The sequence below is a fragment of the Vanacampus margaritifer genome, chromosome 11, assembly GCF_051991255.1.
Source record: "Vanacampus margaritifer isolate UIUO_Vmar chromosome 11, RoL_Vmar_1.0, whole genome shotgun sequence".
NCBI classification, from domain to species: domain Eukaryota; kingdom Metazoa; phylum Chordata; class Actinopteri; order Syngnathiformes; family Syngnathidae; genus Vanacampus; species Vanacampus margaritifer.
The window spans coordinates 5212840-5227982 of NC_135442.1; the positions used below are offsets into that span (position 1 = coordinate 5212840).

Genomic DNA, 15143 nt, shown 5'->3' on the forward strand with positions numbered 1-15143 from the left:
CTCTCATGGAAAAGCAAATATGACACAATGGAAGTTTAACGCTTTGGTAGCAATGATTGAAAATCAAGCACACACACACACACACACACACATACCAAAAAAAGTGCATTTGTTAATACTGCATTTGGATTTCTTCATCATGCTAATTTCGACATGCAAATATGTGCTTTACATTTGCTACATTTATCAATGTCCTCTTTTAACATAGGCATGGAAATATGTCCTTTTTCTTCTTGCTTGAATACAAGTGCACAGAAATGGATGGATAAATGCAATGTGATTGCGGACTGCCAACATCGCAGAGATTCAAGTTCAATAAAGTCCAAACACACAAAAAGTTAGCCGTGTGCATTTCCCCTTTTCCCTTCTCAACAGCTACTCGACAATCCCTATTTAGTATTCAAGTATCTTGTTTTCTACTAAAGCAGCTTCTTGCGATGTTTTCCCGATTCCAAGTTTCAAATCTGTCTGGTTTTCAGGCAACTTTGGTTTTTGACAGTTCAAATAAAAACACATAGTGGAAAAAAAATGTATACTGTACATTTCACATTCATGGATGAGCGTCGGTCTGTCAAAAAACAAACAAAAAAAAAAAACTAGCATTCAACTCTTTTCGGCAACGGAATTTTAAACATTCTTATAGCATGTGACTGTCAAGTCTTATGAAACGCGACAAATGAACAATTTCCTCTTTAAAAAAAATAAAAAATTTTCACTGAAGTGAAAATTGTCTTGTAATTCCAACGTACTCCTCAGGAGGCAATAGCGAGCTAGCATGACCAAAGGGCTGCACATAGAGAAGAAATTCTTTGTTTTTTGATCAGATATGATTCAAGCGTAAAAACGTTTGCGAATTTTGGTCACTTTTTTTCGAATTTCTAGCGTTTTCCATTCAGTTTTATTTTCGCATTTTTTGAAAATTCGAATAAAAAAATTGTGTATGGAAACCCAAATATTGATCCAAGGCGTATGTGTTGGCATAAGAAAGTCGCGAGACGCAGTAGCATCCATTTCTTGCGCAGGCAGAAAACGGTTTTAGTTTTCATGATTTTGAAGCCTCATTTTATTTACATGCTGATTATTATTATTTTTATCAAACAAATTTGACAGCTTTTTTTTAACAGCACTCTGGTGTGTAAAGCTTACAGATGAGTTGAGTACATATTTATTCATTTTGAGGGATTTGAACTCATTCGCTGTCATTAACGGCTATAGATTAGATAGACATCAAAAATAAATTTGAACTATTTCAATTAGTTTAACATTTTTTCCCACTTTTGTTAACAAGAGTATGAATTTTTTTTATTGTACATTTAGATCAGCTATAAAATTTGTGATTAATTGTGAGTTAGTGAAGTCATGCGATTAATTATGATTAAAAAATGTAATCGCCTGATGCACCTAATTTTTAATATTTTTTTCTTTTTTTAAAAAAAAAGAAAATAAAAAAAGAAAGGATTATTAAAAATGTTTAAAAAATAATAAAAATTACTTATTTTGTTTTAAACAAAGAAAAGATTATTAAAAATGATGAGCCTGCGTCAGGCGATTAAATTTTTTCATAATTAATCGCATGACTTCACTAGTTTAATCACTAATTTTATATCTGTTATAAATGTACAATATTTTTTTCCCCAAGTTTTCATACTCTGGTTAACGAAAGTGGAAAAAATGTTAAACTAATACAAATAGTTCAAATTAATTTTTGACGTCTATAGCCGTTAATGGCAGTGAATGGGTTAAAGAGATTGATTTCAATTATTTCTGACTGGAAAAATTCCTCCAAAATGAGAAATAAAATAAACGTTGATCAGATTGTATTCAACTATTAGAGGTTCCGCTATAAATCAACGTTGCACTTCATCTCCTAAGTAAGTTAGTATAAAATTTTTTAAAAAAAAGTCAATAAAATAGAGGCACTGGATCACTGCTGCCCCCTGTTGACCTGGAGTGCCGAATACAAAGCGCCTCTCTTCACAGAGCATTTGGACATATCACCTAAAAGACGTACACATCGTCTGAGATGTCCTACGTGAGTGACGTTTTTAAAGCACACGACTTAACTTTCACAGCACTGTGTTCACTACAAGACACGGCACAACAAGGTGACTCGAAGCAATTTTCCGGCACTTCACATGCGAGGTAGCAAAGGTTCATATGTTGTCATGTTTTTATACGACCCGTTTGGTTCTAATAATCTGCCACAGGCATGTCCCGCTATCCTTTGGCACCGACAACGACCTCATTCCACTCTCTGCGGTTGCATTCTGAAAACCATGTGGGCCCGGGACGGTACCTTCCTGGGGGCGGTCGCAGTTCAGCAGCACCATCGCTATAACCCGTCAGTCGTGGGGCGGACAAATGTGCCTACTCTTTGACGTCTTTGACAGCCGACAGCTGGGCGGCGGTCTTCTTGACCCGCAGGGCGGTGAGGCGGGCGGCGGGGTTGGCGTACCAGCACTCTCTCATCAGCTTGCCCATCACGCGCAGAGCCTTGTTTGTCAACAGCATACATGGAGACGTTACACTTTTTTTTGTTTTTTTAACCATTTCAAAAATTGAGGGTGTCTTCATAACATTCTCTATTTATGACATGATTTTGTGACGTGACTCTTTTCAGAATTAGCTCATCATATTGAAACTCATGTTAAAATGCGTTCAGAATTCAGAATGTTCCAGTAGGATTTTTTTTTTTTTTTAAGTTCAGCTGTTCCAGTAGGCTTTTCCTGAAAATGTTGCCATTCATTCACTTCACTTCATTCCTCCTCAGAATACAAAACTTTTCTCTCATCACTTCAACATAACTTCCTTCATACAAATGCCTGCTATTCAATTCAGCCATGGCTTTAGCGCCATCTTGTGGCATTTTACATCATTACAGAAAGAGCACAAAAATACAAATCGTCACTCTCTTAAAATAATTGCCTGAGTCTTTTTTTTTTTTTTTTTTGCGTAAATCACCTCGTCTTGATGCAAATGGTTCAATTTTCTTGTATTTCCTGAAAAATCTGAAAAAAAAATACAGAAGAGGATTTGGGCCAGTGAAGAGAAAAAAAAAAAGCTCGGCAGGATTCTGACTTAATTTTCACAATTGTGACTTTAAAGTGAAAATTCTGACTTTATTCTCAGAATACTGAGATTAAGGTCAGAATTTTCACTTTAAAATCAAAATTCTCAATTTTAATCTCAGAATCGAATCCTGACTTTAATCTCAGAATGATCACTTTAAATTCTGAATTCAGAGATTAAAGTCTTTGAAGTGAGAATTCTGAGAATAAAGTGACAATTCTGACAGAATTCTGACTTTAAACTCAGAATTCTGAGATTCAAGTCAAAATTCTCACTTTAAAGTCAGAATCCTGCCAACATTTGATTTGCCTTCACTGGCCCTAATACTCTTCTGTAGAAAAATTACTTTGGCAATTATTTTAAGAATGCGTCGAAACGCTAACGAGTCACATCTCACCTCGCAACTCTGCCACTGGTTCGGAATATTTGGCCGCAGTTTCTGCTCGCACACCACCTTCCTCATATCCTCCACTGAGGGATCTGAAGGCACCAGGTCATAATAAGGCAGCTGGAAATCCTCGTGAAGTCCTGCGTGAAAAGACTTGCCGCTAACTTTTCACAATAAAAGCTTGAGAATGCGAGAATGGCGGACGGCGCCGTACCTCTGACTGAACATCTCCGGGCCAGTTCCCAGAACACCAGACCCAACGAGTAGATATCCGCCCGCTTGAAGGACTCAAAACTGCTCATGTTGATGGTCTCGTCCAGGATTTCGGGGGACATGTACCTGCGGACCACAACGGGACTTGAGCCTTTGGACTTGTTGGGATGAAGCGCAATTTCCGCAACGAACGTCCAACCTCTTGGTTCCAACCCTGTGGTTGGCGGGGATGTCGATGCTGTTGGCGCCGGAGTCGTGTTTCACGGCCAAGCCCAAATCGGCGATGACGGCGGCGCCGTTCTTCTTCACCAAGACGTTCTTGGACTTCAGGTCTCTGTGAGCGATGGCCGGTTTCCCTGCGAAACGCGGCGCGACATCCGTGAGGTCACACGAGGTCGCTGGCCACAATTTTAGCTCAAGGAATCGATCTTGCCGTTTTGCGTTTATGACGTACACCTTACCCTGTGTGCCGATGATCTCCATGTGGAGATGAGCCAGGCCGCTGGCTACGGACAGAGCGATGACGAGCATGCTCTCCACCGACACCGTGTACCTGTTCAGGTAATCGAACAAGGAGCCGTGCTCGTGGTACTCGGACACCAACCACAGCTGCGTCCACGAGCCGTTATCTGGAAACGCAACGCGCACGGTCAGAAGAAAGCTACCAGCTATCGTTAGTTAACGTTAACAGTTTAAAAAAAAAAAAAAAGTCCCCCTCTCTATGTTCACTGTGAACATTCTGTTTATTCCAAAGTAACAAACGTGTCATCTCAGGATATCCATCGATAGTCATGGCCAAAAAAATGTACATTTTAAAAAACAACTTGCTGTAATGTCAAAAAGGATTGCAGAGGATTTTTACATTGAAGAATCCTGAGCATAAATTCATCTGATCTTGAAATACAGCTACTTCCTGTTTTCACTCTTCTTTCAAATGTATACAGTGTGTGTACCGCCATCTGGTGGCCGACAAAGGAATTGCACCCCAAAATAAACATTTAAACTGTACAAAACTATATTAAAAAAAAAAAACAGCAGCTCACGGATTTGACTTTATTATACCACAGTTAATTCTGAACAATTTGATTGGACGAGAGTCATTTCGCAAAAGCCTTCTTCTAGTCAAGGCTTTTTTTTTTTTTTTTTACTCTGTAGCACTTTCTGATTACTTAAATATAAATTGTATTACCAATAAAATGTATAATAATGATAATAATAATTACTATCCATATTATTATTTATTATTCTATGATGATGGCTTTAAGTAGAACAGCGTTGATATTTATATGTTACTCTGCCTCACAGGTGTTCTAAATCGCTAAATTAGCCTAAATCAAAATCATCTAACGTTGCAGTGGGTTGTTAAAAACATGTCATGCTAAAAGCTCAATAATGATTCATTTAAAATGTCGTAAAAACAAAGTAGCTGTTTGAATATAGTTCTAAAAAATTAAAGTGTATTGTACTTAAAAGTTTAATTGTACTGGATTAAAAATAAATTTAAGATGCTGTAAAATTATACACAGATTATTATGATTATTTTATTTATTATTTAGATCATATTTATTATTACAGATGATTATACTTATTTTATTATTATTATTGTTACAGATTATTATAATTATGCTACAGAAGTAATAATTAAGTATGGCCACTAGAGGGAGCCAACTGTTTAAGTTCCCATTACCTTTGTTGTCCGCTGCAATGAAGCCCAGGATGTTGTCATGTCTGAGCATGATGGTCTGATAAATCTCAGCTTCGCGGAACCAGGACCTCTCGTCCCGGGAGGAGAAAATCTTGACGGCCACGTCCTCCCCTCGCCACTTTCCTCGCCAAACCTCACCGAAGCGACCTTTCCCGATACTCTCCTGGAGCACGATGGTCCGGGCTATCGTTCGCTGGACTAACAGTGGAAGCCCTGCACAAAAAGTCAAATTGAAATGTCTTTTAAAATGTCAGCCAAGTAAAGAAGAGGATGTAATAATGAAGAGAAACCAACCGGATCCCGAGCCGGAAGTGCTCATGTCATAGATGAGATCTTTGAGACATTTGTCGGGAGACATGAGCATGTGCTCGTCCAGGGCCTCCTCCGGGTCGTGTTTGCGCGTCCGGCTGTAGACGCAGCGCTGACGTTGCACCACCAACACCGCCAGCGCTACGCCCACGCACAGCAGGCACGAGGGCACCACGATCACAACGGCCAACTGCAGCCTGCTGCTGTCGCCGCTTTCCGAAGGCCGCTCTGAGGACCAAAGGGGAAAATCAAACACGAGTCAATATGTATTTGAGAAATAATAAAGTGGCGACAATAACATAAAAAATCAATAAAACTAAAATAAAACTAACAAAACTATTTTTAACTCATTCACTGCCATTGACGGATTTAGACGTCAAAAATTCATTTAAACTATTTCTATTAGTTTAACATTTTTTCCACTTTTGTTAACAAGAGTATAAAAGCCTAGAAAAGTTTTTATTGTATTTCATATAAAATTTGTGATTAATCGTGAGTTAGCTATTGAAGTCATGTGATTAATTACAATCAAAAAATTTAATCACCTGACCTATTTTTTAAATAATCTTTCCTTTTCATTTAATAATCTTTTTTTTTTTTTTAAAGAAAAGATTATTAAACATTAGGGCGTCAGGTGATACATTTTTTAATTGTAATTAATCACATGACTTCAATAGTTAACTCATGATTAATCACAAATTTTATATCTGGTCTAAATGCACAATATTTTTTTCCTAGGTTTTCATACTCTTGTTAACAAAAGTGGAAAAAAATGTTAAACTAATAAAAATAGTTAAAATGATTTTTTTGACGTCTATAGCCGTCAATGGCAGTGAATGAGTTAGAGACCAAGTACGCTAATGAGCACAAATGCTAAAAAAATTTTTTTTAAAAAAAACAAGCTGACCATTCTTGAACAAGAGGCCAGTTTTTAGTTGACTTAACTTTACTCCACATAGTAAAAAAAATATTTGGAAAAAAATAAATAAATCTTGATGTTAAGTGTTTGGTGGGTGGACACAATCTTTAATCGTTAGCCTGTCAATGGCGTTTTGCATTGATTGTTAGCATTAAGCTAACCATACTTTCCTAGAGCAACGCTTGGTGGTTGTTTTGAACACACGTGTAAGTTTGACTACGAGAACAAAAAAATCTGTTCACGTTTCGCAAAACTTGGAAGTCAGGTCAAAGGTTGCTAGTCGGGGAAAGACCGTGCCGTCCTTTAGTTCGAGTTGAAATTATTGACGTTCGACTATGAAGCGTTTGCCAGCACACGTGTACAGCACGTGTCGCCACATTGTGCAGACGGCCCAACGTGCAGTTGAACTCTATCATAGTTTCCAAAGACATCGCCGGCCTTTTACCTAAATACAAGCCACGCTTGTCCACGTTCCAACACACTCGGAAAAAAATCAACTTTATTTACCTTTGTCAAAAGCTATTATAGTTAACGAAAACTAGCAAAATGACTCAAATGAAATTTAAAAAAGACATTGCAATTTCATTATAGTTTGTTTTTTTGATTATTATTTTTTTTATTCAGTTAGTCTTAATTAGTTTTAGAGCAACTTTGTTGGTTTGTATTTTGGGGTTGAAATTTTTATATTTATTTGTTTTGTTTATTTTATAATAACTGTACACTGACATTTGTTTTGTTTATTTTCTGACTACAATTCTCAAACGACACATTCCTACTTCTATTATACTAAAATAAATACATAAACTGAATGAATTGATAAAGAGTCAGAAAATCTGTATTTCAAAAACAAAAATGGTCATTTTTGCTATAATTGTGGGAATGCTGAACGTTATTGTGATTTTTACTCTCCACATATTTTTCTCGTTACGTACGCACAATTTAATGTTAAAAATCAACGTATAACTTATCATCATTACCAGGCATCTAATACTGCTCGAGTGGCGCACTTGGTAAAATGCATTGTCCAATAACCAGGAAGTCATCATTTCGTAATTAATTTTGCTTCATAAGCATTCCACATGCATTCAAATCTTCGCATTCATCTTTCAGCATTCCCACACAATCTCCAGAAATTGCACTTAGTCTAATTATAGTTCATTTTAGTTTTATAAACGTATGATGTAGTTTCAATTATTTTATTTTTTTTTAAGTATTTTCATTTTATCAGTGGAATTTTTTTTTTTCATATTGAGTCACTTCATTAACTATAATATTAATATTCTTGTTCCTGGCAGTTCTCACCCATTTGCCATAGGTGGGCCATCCGAAATTTGAACCTTGATCACTGGGTCCGATTCGGGTCAGCCATGTTACCCGCATTAAGCCACCCAACCACCACTGTTGTTTTCTAACAACGTTACATTAATGTGACAGACGTTTATGAAGTATTATGATACTATTACAAAATAACTTTGCAATAAGGAATCCCGCTGATTTTATAGCATTTTCCATTGGCTGCAAGTGCAGGTGTAATTAATCCCTCCCAGCCTCGTGGCCACCCTCAACCATTCACTTGGACGGACGGCGCCGTATTTATAAATAGAGGTGTGTGTTTGTGTGTGTGTGTGCGTGTGTGTGTGTGTGTCCCGTGGCCTGTGCCAGCGCTGTTATGTCACAGGATGTAAGCAGGATCAGCATCAAGCTCGTCTCGCCGGGGCCACAATGAGTGGGAAATCCCGCAGATATTGACTCCCCCCCGCGCAAGGACGCCAACAAATGACGGCGGCGACAACCAAAGCAGTCTTTGCCGCCGGCAGACGTGACGTCAGTAAATCTGATTTGGCGCTCGCTCGTGAGATTCTTGTCTCGTACGCCGTTTCAGTCAGACTTCTGCTCCGTGGCGTATCGGCAGCAGCGCCGTCATCCGCTTGGGTGTGTGTATTTTGTATTTAATACAGAGCAGTGGTTCCATTTGGAAATTATGTGTAATAACAATGTAATAATGTCTAATTTAAAATATAACGAATGTGTGACATCTTGTGTTTAGTTAAGTGGACATTTTTCGTAAGGCCCGACGAGTGCGTATTTTCTGATTCCAATATTTGGCGGAGAAAAAAAATAACAATACCCGAAAAAGTATGCGGAATAATGGCGACAATATTTATAATTTTGGTCCGAATATATATAAATTACAGGCAAAACATGATGTACAATACTTTTTGTCCTTCAGTTTTTGTTTATCAAAGTACAAAAACATACAAAAGAAAAATGAATTTTGCTTTAGATTTACGCCAGGGGTGTCCAAATCCGGTCCTCGAGGGCCACTAATGCATGTTTTAGATGTTTCCTTCCTCCAACACACCTGATTCTAATGATAAAGCTCATTAATATCAGGCAAGTACAAGCTGAATCTTCCTCCTGGCTCCTAGCATAGGCTAGCATAACTCATTTCTGGTACCGATTCTGTTTCGATTTTCTCTACAGAATCCCGAAACTGATTAATTTGTATGTCATTTTGTTGTCCAAAGTTGAATGTTCTTAACCAGCCAAACGTTTGTGAAGTGGACTCAAACACTCCAAGCACTCAATTCTGGTGTTAAACGCGCTAGCCGCGTGAGTCGTAGGTTAGCTTAGCAATTAGCATGGCTTCTCCGGCTTTCCTTGTCATCCCTTCGTGAGAACGATACTTGTCAGAACTCAAGTGTAGCTTATTTGCTGCCATGGACGAGATGATTGCAGACTTTGGAGCGACTCCGCAACGTGTTTAGCCGCACTAGTAGCCAGCCGAAGCTCGTTGCTACTTGTAGCTAGCTGGTGCGGCGTAAATAGCACAGAGCTCACTCAAGCCTGAGTTGCTCCACTTTAACATGTGTGTGAAGCTTTTTGGGACCGACGGTTTATTGTCAGTTTTGCAATGCTAATGCTAATTGTGAAGCCACTTATTTTGAGTCTTGTGTTACATGGCCGTGAGCGTTACCGGGCTGTAAGTGCAGCGTCTCGTTGTTGCAGAAGTCGGTGAAGCAGCAGTTCCTCTTGGAGACGTTGGGGGAGCTGTAGCAGAAGAGCTGACCTCGCATCTCGGACGGCGACAGGCAGGACTTGAGCGTCTCCTCGCGGCCGTCCACCAGCATCACCGAGTTCCAGCAGGCACCGTCCACCGTCGTCTCGCACACTTGGCTGTCGCACAGCTGGCACACGCATTTGAGGGCTGGAATGAAAATGTGGATCGATTATGATGATGATGATGTTATTTATGGAGTTCAGACTTTTTCAAATAGGGGGCGTGGTGTGACGCGAGGTGAGGCACGTGTGACCTCATGTTGTTTTATTTTGTTTTCTTTTGTTGTACTAGAATCAAGTGTAATTGTACATCCAATACAGTAGGTGGCAGTGGCGCTCTCTCAATGAGTGTTCATTGCTCCTTTGCACAGGTGTACAGTATTTACAATACTTTTATAGACAAATGATAGTATTTATAGTTGAGGCAGAAAGTTGGGGGGAACATGAAACATGTTCCTCTTCCTGGTGGGGCTTAATAAAAAGAACTAAAATAATTGAGAAGCACTATTGTAGGCTGTCGTTGCTGTTGTGAGGTGTACCTGGCGGAGTGCAGCAGACCCGTTACGTAACGTCGGCCGTGTTAAGCGTTCGCTGCTGTTGCTGCCGCTGCTGCAGCGGAGGAAGCCAAGTAATGCCTCTTAGTTTAACACCCACCTAATCTCATGTTCCACTTGGAGCTGCTGTCATGCTTTTGTTTGACAAGCCCGCCCGCCAGCCAGCCATTCTAGCATGACGTCATTTCATTCAACACTATAGTCTTACTTCACATATTCGAGTGTTTAATGAACCGGATGTTTCAAGCAAAAGGATGCTTCTATTTTTTATTTTTTTAAGTGATCGGGACATTTGGTTTAGATTTGCCACCAATTTTGCTTTATAAACTGTATGTCTTGTAACAATCCGCAAGGTGGCGCCTCCTTGTTTTTGTTGTTCCTATGCAGCACTTTTTCGTTTGGCGCCGTGGACTTGTACGCTTAATCGAGACATGTGGTAGTGATAAGAAGCCTACTTTTCCTATTAATAAAGTAAACCTGTGGACTTCCAGTTCTTTTTTTTGCTCTCCCTATTTTTATTTTTATTTTTTTGCTATCAGCAGCACACAGTCTGGAACATGCTGGTGGAATCCACCAAATTCAACACCCAAAACATCGCCGCTTCTTCCAATTCTGCGATTTGACCTCGTCAGCTTAGAGGACTTTGAGTTTGATTTCTTTCTCTTTTTTTTTTCTCTCCTCAAAAATTCATCCAAATTCTCTTATGGCCCATCTGACTGTTGCCAGGCAACAAGTTAGGTCAAGAGCAAGTAAACAATTAGGGAAAATGAAAGCAAGAGAATTCGAGACCGCGATGATTAGAATATTGAATTGGATGAACTAGCCTGACATGTAACGCTTGCTTCCACAGACTTTTTCCCTCGAATCGTTTTTCTAATAAAATGTCCTTTTTAAGTGTTATGTTGCAATTGGTGTCGCTTTTTAGAATTGGAAGCCTTCACGTGGTGATTGGATTCCATGTAAGCTTCCTGAATGCCCGCGAGGAGGACAAGACGAATGCACTCACCACAAGGTGAGACACATTCATTAAAAAAAAAAAATAATAATAATAATACAGAGCAGCGCTTGGATCAAGAAATGTGCAATATGACACCATTTTTTGGTCACCTAATGCTTATAGAGTTGTTTTGGTGCTTATAGAGCCAAAAACTAATCAAACAAAACAAATTCATAAAAAACACAAGAAATTAACATTTACAACAACAAAAAATTGGTATATGAGTAGGAAAACTTAATATTATGACAAAAAAAATGAAATTGTGCTAAAAAAAATAAATAAAGTCAATAGTATTAGAAGCAATAATCATCTCTCTTATTGAGTGTCAAGTCAACGAAGCACAAGAATTACCTTTAAAAAAAAATACAAAATAAAAATAAGAGAAATCTAAATTATATTGTATTAGTAAAAAAAAAATTATGCAAGAAATTAAAAAAAGTGTCAGTTCACAATAAATTATTAGAAAAAAAAAGCACTACCGGAAAGTTTCATTAAAAAAAAAAAAGAAAGAAAGAAAAACTTAATTTACAAGAAAACAAACCTAAAACTAAGAATTTTGAATTTCCTGTTGGTAAAATAGTGTATAATAATATAATAAATATTGCCAAGAAAAAAAAAGTAGAATAATTTTATAAGCAAAAAAATAAAAACAACCAGAAAAGAACTACATTTTCGAAGAAAAAATATGATGAAAAACAATGTAATTTTACCATCAATAAAAATAAATAAATACCAGTTAAAAAACAAAGTATTTTTACAAGAAGGAATCTTCTACCAATCATCTACTCCAAAAATTAAACAATTATAATATATATTTATTTAAAAAAACTAATAAACAAAAAATAAAACATTATTGAAAAGTAAAATAAATGTTAGGTAAATTATGTAAATGTATGTTAATAAATTGAGTAGTTATTGTTATTGTAAAGCCAATTTATGTGTTGTAAAGAAAACTAGTTATGTTCTTCCTTTGCCAATAGATGTCGCCCTTGCCATAGTTACATGTGTGTTCACATATTTGATTTTGTCAGCAGCTATATTATTGAAAGCCTGTACACGCAGTCACAACTGTTTCATGTCGGAGCCTTGGCAGAGCATAATCTATAATGCTGTGACGTATATGTGTTTGTGGTCATTTTAAGTTTCTTATGGTGAACTTTCTTTAAAACGATAGCTCGTTGCTATTAGCCGTTAGCTGCTAACCTATGCCACAGTCAGTGTTAGCCTACATGTGCTACGCAGATGTTAAGTGGTATTGCTTACACTAATGTTATTTTAATGCAGGAGCATTTATGTTTTATTTTGATCTGTATGTTGCAGTTTCACACCAAAAAATATGAAATAAAAAAACAAGTAAAGACCAAAGGCTACAACAATCACGTGTCCTTTTATTTCTGGAACTCTTTCAAATGTTTAGCTCGTTGCCCAGGTTACGTCCTCTACACTAACCGAGGGCAGAAGAAATTCTGTATAATAATAATAATAATAATTAATCATGATCTGAATATTTTCTACTCCCTTCTCTTGCTATGGACTACTCCATTCATTCCATCATCTGACTTGATTCAGAAAAGTAACAAACTCATTAGCGAAATGCACTTTGACTACTTCCACTGTTAAACTTTTTTTTGTATAAAATACTCAACTAGTCGATTTTTAGAGACCACCTACATTCTTTATTATTAACCATTCGACGCAGCACCATACGTGACAAATTAACCTTAGCTCCGCACCCAAATAGAAAAACATTCAACCTGCGACGACATCAAACTTCCTTAACAACGATAACCTCTCACATTAATGTTTATGAAGCAAAATCTTTGAAGACGCCGACGATTGACATCCCATTGCCAACCTGTGCGGTCGCACATGTTGCACATGTCAGAACACCCCCCAATGAATAAGTACAGTACACTCACAGGACACAACATTAGGTACACCAATCCAAGGACATCTCCATGTTAACTCGCACTTTTACAAAACAATAAGTGTTCTCAAGATAGTAACACAAAGCAGTCCTGCTCGGACATGAGTCACACACACTTAAAAAAATAAATAAATAAATAAAATAAACATGCTGTGGTCACTGCAATGTGTTTGTGTTACCTGCGCTCAGCTGCGCCACACACAGCAAAATCCACGCCGTGTGAAGGATGTGCTCGGCGGGTCGAGTCATGGCAAGGACCGCATGGGTTCCCTCCGGCCGGACGCTGCTGCTCTGCTCAGTCCACGCGGCCGGCACGTACACACACACACTCTCTCTCTCTCTCTCTCTCTCTCTATCACTCACTCACACACACACACGCACACACACACACACACGCACACACACTAATGACAGGAGGAAAGTGTGCGACGCAATGAGCGAGAGCTTTGCAGCCCTCCCCTGCAGGGAGAGAAAGTAAGAGGATTACACAGCCTCAGACCACTGATGGAGACATGTGAAGCGCGCACACACACACACACACAACAATGTACTCGGCGTGTGCGCCTTTGTCTTTGCTACATTGTGGGGCCCATACACGCGTGTTTTTCCAGGTTTAACTACCATTGTGGGGACCGACTTGAAATTGTGGGGACATTTTGGTGGTCCCCACAAGTTCACACCTCTTTTTGAGGGTCAAGGTTTATGCTGCCTTCATGCGGTATCGAAATGATGGTAAATACCACATGTCGGGTAGAAAATTACACGTGAACGACTGAGACAACTGGGAATTAATTTTGATACCCGAGTTTCCGAGTTGAGAGAACTATTTAAGTTTCAACATGGCGAGAGCGCCGAAGGATTTGTGAATGGCAGGAAATATGAACACTTATAAGAGCGTTAACGTCCGCTAGCATAGCAGGTTGTTTTAGACTCTACACAATTACGTAGCATACACAATTTTACTATAACAACAAAATAACATGAAGTGAACTCGGTCGTAATTAGGAGTTTCCGAATGGTAAGGTCCATGTAAAGGCAGGGTTAGTTTTAGAGTTTAGGTTTGAATGGGGTATCACACGTTTTCACACGTCAGCTTTGTTTCCGTTTCCTGTTTGCGATGGTGGGCCGCGTCCCATTTCTTGCGCTTCCGCCTTTGTGTCCCTCGGTTGCGCGAGTGTGTCTGTCTCAGTTGTCCGAAGCGTTTCAGAGTAGCATTGTTGAAAAAAACATGTTAAATAGTTAATTTTTTTTAACGTGTAAAAGTAGAATTTGTTTTAAAGAAAAACGTGCAAAGTAAGATAAAATGCATTGCCTGTGAATTTTTTTTTTTCTTCAGGTGGGGGACGGGTGCTGTTGATGGGGGTTTGCCTCCAACTGTGAACATACATGTGTTTCCTAGCAACCCCAGTCACAGCTCATTAAATGCAGTACACATACTATATTTAGACACGATGTACAATAGGTTTGCGTGTTAAGACATTTTAACGACAAGATTGTACTGTGAATAGTCCAAATGTCCTTACAAGCGCCATTACGAATGCATTTAAAGTGGCTGCTTGTGTTTATCTACTGTTCGGCAATGTGTGTCACCTTGTAAAAAAGCAATCATCCAAAAATTTTTGCTTATTCAGCAGGCAATTTCAGCAGGCGATACGCACCGGCGCGCACTTAAAGGAGCCCGATGGAAATGGCGGGCGCGGGACTTTGTGAGCGAGTCGTGTGGGAGCATAATGGATTAAATGACACAGAATGTGATGGCGGTCAAAAGTCCAAACAGCTGTTGATGCATATGTTGATGGCGGATGGACATCACTGGCCTGTAAACTCTCTTCAGCATATTAAAAGAACGGCGGTCATCAAGTTCGGCTTCCCATCCTGCATCACTGAATTTGGTATTTGTATATTTTGTGACTGAAAATGTGTCCATGCGAAATTTGCTCTCTGACAAAAATGTATGATGTTATATCGTGTGTGAGACAAAAATCAAGACAAACCAGACGGC

At 38.6% G+C, this 15143-nt stretch overlaps 1 protein-coding gene across 1 annotated transcript; it reads right to left on the reverse strand.

Moving 5' to 3' along the window:
• Positions 1-1616: 1616 nt before the first annotated feature.
• On the reverse strand, positions 1617-13671 carry acvr1c (activin A receptor type 1C). Its single transcript, XM_077580673.1, has 9 exons — positions 13321-13671; positions 9581-9811; positions 5670-5912; positions 5358-5588; positions 4132-4299; positions 3870-4026; positions 3672-3796; positions 3467-3597; positions 1617-2493 (listed from the first exon to the last, which is right to left on the reverse strand). Exons 1-9 carry the CDS (start codon positions 13388-13390, stop codon positions 2368-2370), a joined length of 1482 nt encoding a protein of 493 aa, XP_077436799.1. The 5' UTR covers positions 13391-13671; the 3' UTR covers positions 1617-2367.
• Positions 13672-15143: the final 1472 nt, after the last annotated feature.